The sequence below is a fragment of the Oncorhynchus kisutch genome, linkage group LG18 (assembly GCF_002021735.2).
Source record: "Oncorhynchus kisutch isolate 150728-3 linkage group LG18, Okis_V2, whole genome shotgun sequence".
In the NCBI taxonomy this organism is placed as follows: Eukaryota; Metazoa; Chordata; class Actinopteri; order Salmoniformes; family Salmonidae; genus Oncorhynchus; species Oncorhynchus kisutch.
In genome coordinates this window covers 43,136,954-43,142,859 of record NC_034191.2, presented here as the reverse complement: position 1 = coordinate 43,142,859, position 5,906 = coordinate 43,136,954, and the positions used below count along the sequence as shown (strand labels likewise).

The window sequence follows — 5,906 nt, the reverse complement described above, 5'->3', positions numbered from 1 at the left end:
GATGACATGGGCTAATTCTGTGACTGTCGTGACTGACCTAAAAAGAGACAATTTAGAAATTGCACCTTGTGTATTTTACTATTCTGACTTAAGTTGAGTAAGTTGAGATTCCGAGTGAGTTGCGAAAAATGTTTTGTTGATCTGAGGGCCTTTAAAAAGGAGTGCCGCGGGCCTCATGTCAAGACAACTGTAACTAGAACAACCGGTGCTGGTTAGGAGTAACATCTCATTAATCTAGTTAAATAAAAAGTAATAAATAAACATTTTGCTGTCATACTTCCGATTTTCTTTTAAAACGGATACCATACAAACACATTGTGATATCCTGTTACACAACACAACACAACACACATAGAGCAACACATTCATTTATTCTCTTACTACTTTCATTCTTTTCAGCTTGGCAACAAGAGATCCAGCAGGAAAGTCCCATCCAGAACAACCAATGATATTGCATCCATACCGTCATCTCTACTCCCTTCAACGGATCTCCCATGAACCATCAATGACATGTTGAACAATAACTTTCACCTTGTGTGTGCATGTTTGTGTCTGTGTGTGTGTATGTGGGTGTGCTTATGAATACATTTAAATTGCTGGTTTTCCCCCTGGTAAACTGTGGATACGGTTGTACTGACAAACAAATAGCGTCACTTTTTCAAGTTCATTAACTTCCTGTGCATTACCTCACTCTGATTTACAGTACCAACCCCGACCCTTTGACAAAAACAGATTCAGATAACATCACAGTTTTAAAACAGGTTTTCTGCAATTCTAAACATTTTGCCATGGGGCAGAGAGAATATTTAGTAATTGTATAACTCATTTCATGCAATTCTAGACACTTTGCCATAGGGTGGAGGGAAATGTTTGCAGTTTTTATTATAATATCTGAGCGAGACTGACTAACAAAATCAATGGGGGGGGCCCCCGGGCCGGTAATTCGACCGTGCTGCTCTGTCATTGCTCATCCACATGTTTATATGTATATTTTCTTATTCCATTCCTTTACTTAGATTTATGTGTATAAGGTAGTTGTTGCGGAATTGTTAGATTACATGTTAGATATTGCTGCACTGTCAGAACTAGAAGCATTTTGCTACACTTTCTGCTAACCGTGTGTATGTGACTTACAACATTTGATTTGATTACTACGTTTAGATGAGCTACCAATTGAAAAAATGTTAGATGACATGGGCTAATTGAGTGACTGTCAGTGACTGACATAACAAGAACAACCAATAACATTGCATCCATACCGTCATCTCTACTCCCTTCAATGGATCTTCCATGAACCGTCAATGACCTGTTGAACAATAACTTTCCCCTTGTGTGTGTGTGTGTTTGTGTCTGTGTGTTTTTTCTTGGGTGTGCTTATGAATCCGTTGAAGTTTATGGTTTTCCCCCTGGTAAGCTGTGGATCTGGTTGTACTGACAAACAAATAGCTTCCAGTTTATTAACATCCTGTGCATTACCTCACTCTGATTTGCACTTCCTGCAGATGTGGCTCTGAGCCACCCACTCTGTTATCACACTTCTAGTTTTGTCTGTTTCTCACGTCCTCGCGATCAGTATCTTTAGCAGCTGTGTGTTGACCTTAGTCATCCAAATATATCTTCTGCGTGCCAGAGGTTAGTGTCCAAATCTAGGACAACTGGGACTCTGTCGGTATAGTCTCCAGGTGCCAGTGTGTGACTCATACTGTATGTATGTACAGTGGGGCAAAAAAGTATTTAGTCAGCCACCAATTGTGCAAGTTCTCCCACTTAAAAAGATGAGAGAGGCCTGTAATTTTCATCATAGGTACACTTAAACTATGACAGACAAAATGAGAAAAGAAATTCCAGAAAATCACATTGTAGGATTTTTAATGAATCTATTTGCAAATTATGATGGAAAATAAGTATTTGGTCAATAACAAAAGTTTATCTCAATACTTGGTTATATACTCTTTGTTGGCAATGACAGATGTCAAACGTTTCTTCACAAGTCTTCACGAAGTCTTCACAAGGTTTTCACACACTGTTGCTGGTATTTTGGCCCATTCCTCCATGCAGATCTCCTCTAGAGCAGTGATGTTTTGGGGCTGTTGCTGGGCAACACGGACTTTCAACTCCCTCCAAAGATTTTCTATAGGGTTGAGATCTGGAGACTGGCTAGGCCATTCCAGGACCTTGAAATGCTTCTTACGAAGCCACTCCTTCGTTGCCCGGGCGGTGTGTTTGGGATCATTGTCATGCTGAAAGACCCAGCCACGTTTCATCTTCAATGCCCTTGCTGATGGAAGGAGGTTTTTACTCAAAATCTCATGATACATGGCCCCATTCATTTTTTCCTTTACACGGATCAGTCGTCCTGGTCCCTTTGCCGAAAAACAGCCCCAAAGCATGATGTTTCCATCCCCATGCTTCATAGTAGGTATGGTGTTCTTCAGCATTCTTTGTCCTCCAAACACGACGAGTTGAGTTTTTACCAAAAAGTTATATTTTGGTTTCAATATGACATTCTCCCAATCTTCTTCTGGATCATCCAAATGCTCTCTAGCAAACTTCTGCAGGATTTGAGTCCCTGGCGGCGTAGTGTGTTACTGATGGTAGGCTTTGTTACTTTGGTCCCAGCTCTCTGCAGGTCATTCACTAGGTCCCCCAGTGTGGTTCTGGGATTTTTGCTCACCGTTCTTGTGATCATTTTGACCCCATGGGGTGAGATCTTGTGTGGAGCCCCAGATCGAGGGAGATTATCAGTGGTCTTGTATGTCTTCCATTTCCTAATAATTGCTCCCACAGTTGATTTCTTCAAACCAAGCTGCTTACCTATTGCAGATTCAGTCTTCCCAGCCTGGTGCAGGTCTACAATTTTGTTTCTGGTGTCCTTTGACAGCTCTTTGGTCTTGGCCATAGTGGAGTTTGGAGTGTGACTGTTTGAGGTTGCGGACAGGTGTCTTTTATACTGATAACAAGTTCAAACAGATGCCATTAATACAGGTAACGAGTGGAGGACAGAGGAGCCTCTTATAGAAGAAGTTACAGGTCTGTGAGAGCCAGAAATCTTGCTTGTTTGTAGGTGACCAAATACTTATTTTCCACCATAATTTGCAAATAAATGCATTAAAAATCCTACAATGTGATTTTCTGGATTTTTTTCCTCATTTTGTCTGTCATAGTTGAAGTGTACCTATGATGAAAATGACAGTCCTCTCTCATCTTTTTAAGTGGGATAACTTGCACAATTGGTGGCTGACTAAATAGTTTTTTTTGCCCCACTATATGTATGATGGCTACCCAATTGGATATTGTTGTGATGGATTACTTATCTCACTGCGTCTTTTATCTATGTTTATGGAAAGAGTCACCATGGTATGATATGATAGAATAGATAAGAAAACATAATTTATTGTCTATTATGTTCCGGATTTGGTAGCCTACCTCTCGTGGCATGAAAATGAATTGTCACTGTTTGCATTGTAACAATTCTATTAAAAGCAATGAAATAATTTTGAGTTGCCTCCTCGCTAATTCTCCTGACCCCCTCCAAGAAAACGTATTGTGAAAATTGAGATTTTTAGCCCACACCTGATATTCTAAGAATGTATCAGTTTTGGGCCAGCCCGGGTTTAGGTCTACGCAACATTGTAGCCTGTTTGAGACCAACGCTTGGCTGTTGTTGTGGTAAGAGAGAGAAGTGTGCCTGTCACAGAACTAGAATGAGATATGATCTCTCTCTCTTGCTCTGCTCTGATAGACATGAGCCTGTTACTTTAATACCTCCAATGTTGCAAGTCATCCTTTTTTGGTATTTGTTTGACAATGATTTAATATGCATTTAATTCAATTTTTTTCCCCCAGATGGCCTATAGAATAATAGCCACGGGAAGGTTGCTGAAGGCACTGAATCACCCCCTGATAAATTGAAATATATTTGCCAAAATGATACAATTAGCCTACTGCTGTCTGTACAGAAATAAATGAAATAACTCAGAATAACCTACTATACCAAAGAGTATAATTTAGCCACAGAGGATCAATAGCTTTTAAAAATGTATCTAGCTGTGGATTGTGTGTAGCCCAATCACAAGGCATATACAACCTACAGCCACCTAATATCAATCGGCTGATTTTTGCGTCACGACTGTCAATGAACAGCACGCAGCCAAATCATTTCACAGTAATGATTTCAAATACAATCACGGGAAAACACTAAACACAGGTTGTAAAGCAAATGGCTGCTGCTGAAAAGAGAAGACTAATCTGTCTGTCGGTCAAAATATTTGATCAACTTCCAAATGGGTCTATGGAGCGAATAGCACTGTGTTACAAAGTACTCATCATTGGGTGAGTCAGTGGAACTAGAACTTTTTTTTTTGGACACTAATTTCCTCCTCATATTGTTCTATATGTGTGTCTCCACTCGTCTGCCTAGGATATTGATTGATTCCAGACTAAGTCAAGTTGACAGTGTCAAAGTAGCCTCTCATTTCTGATGTATTGAAAAAAAAGACCCCCCCCCTCTTACATTTTTGTTACGGTACCTGCAGATTTACAAATGAAGCACTGCCGACCGGATGGCAGCATTTTGAAGGATGTGGGTGGTGGGTGGGTGTTGTCGCTGAAGCCCTGGAGTGCTTTCCTTGTGTGTGTACATTTCTTGGAGTTGTGGCTGTTCACTGCAGATTGTTCTGCTGGCCTGATAGACACCTTGTGCCAGTTTACTCATGTTCCTGACTGAGAGCTTCCCATACCAGGAGAAGACATTTAATGTGAGAACAATCTCAATCAGTGGTCTGTACACTGTTGCCAGTGTTTACCCAAAGGCCAGCAGATGGCAATGTTGAGTCGTTTCCTCTCACCATCTAAAGGGAATGTATGCAGCCGGCTATACACTTGTATCCACAGCCGCGGGAAGTAGAGGTGCTAAGATATATAATAACAGCGGTCTGATACAGCCATCTGCAGCGCCATTAAATCGAGTTAAGGAAGAACATGAGTGGCTCTTAGAAAAGTATTTTGACATTTTCAAAAATGTGGCAATGATCCCTTTTTCCACTTTCACCAACTGCCACCGGAAAAGCAGGTCCCAGCCAAACAATGACTCATACGACATATTAATGATTGAGATGGGGTCATACTATGGATATTTTGGGATGGCAAGGTCATTGGATATTGTTGTCAGGGGTGGTGCTTGTAGGTGGGGCTGAATTGGACTACTTATCTCCGTGCATCTTAAGCTTCCATCTATGAATGAGATTGCTTTTTGGAAAGAAACACCATGAACACTCCACTACTGATGTTTGGTATGTGACCATCACTATCAAACTCTGCACACTTGCTAGAATTTGTGTGTATTATCTCTGGACGCTGAATGTCCTTAACATTTGTATGTTTCATTTGTGCAGTTCTTCTGACTCTACCCTGCTACAGCGCACATGGTAAGTGGAAAGCACTGCCATCTCTTGCATCTGTTTGTATGAATTAAATGTGGCCAGCTGTTGAGAAGTGTAGGGCTGTGTGGGCTACTACTCTCCCTCTTAGATTGATGTGTGTACAGTAGACAGCAGAGATGATATTGTAATGTGGGATACTACTCTGCCTCTCAGATTGATGTGTGTACAGTATACAGCAGAGATGGTATTGTAGTGTGGGCTCCTCTTCGTTGTTTCCTGATAGTACTTAGTTCTTCAGGCATTTTATAATATAATTATCTCCATGTGTTTTATCCTATCAACTTCAGTCACTGAGATAGACAGTTGTAAAATGCAAAAATGCTATTTTAAAACATTAAATTATTATAATTTTTTACTGTAAAGCGATTTACAGTTTCAATATTTTCTTAGTGTGTGTTTTGCAAATATCACACTTAGATTAACAGCATAACCTGAGAAAGCTTTTCACATAATACGTAGCCAGAA

The 5,906-nt window shown here is 40.4% G+C and overlaps 1 protein-coding gene across 1 annotated transcript in view; it reads left to right on the top strand.

Annotated features, from left to right (window-relative positions):
• The first annotated feature begins 5,227 nt into the window (after positions 1-5,227).
• LOC109909571 (uncharacterized) overlaps positions 5,228-5,906 on the top strand; it is a 7,503-nt gene continuing 6,824 nt past the window's right edge. Inside the window, exons 1-2 of the mRNA XM_020508594.2 lie at positions 5,228-5,291; positions 5,394-5,426. Coding sequence (XP_020364183.1) covers positions 5,267-5,291; positions 5,394-5,426 — 58 coding nt within the window. The 5' untranslated portion in view covers positions 5,228-5,266. The remainder of the gene's footprint in view (positions 5,292-5,393; positions 5,427-5,906) is intronic.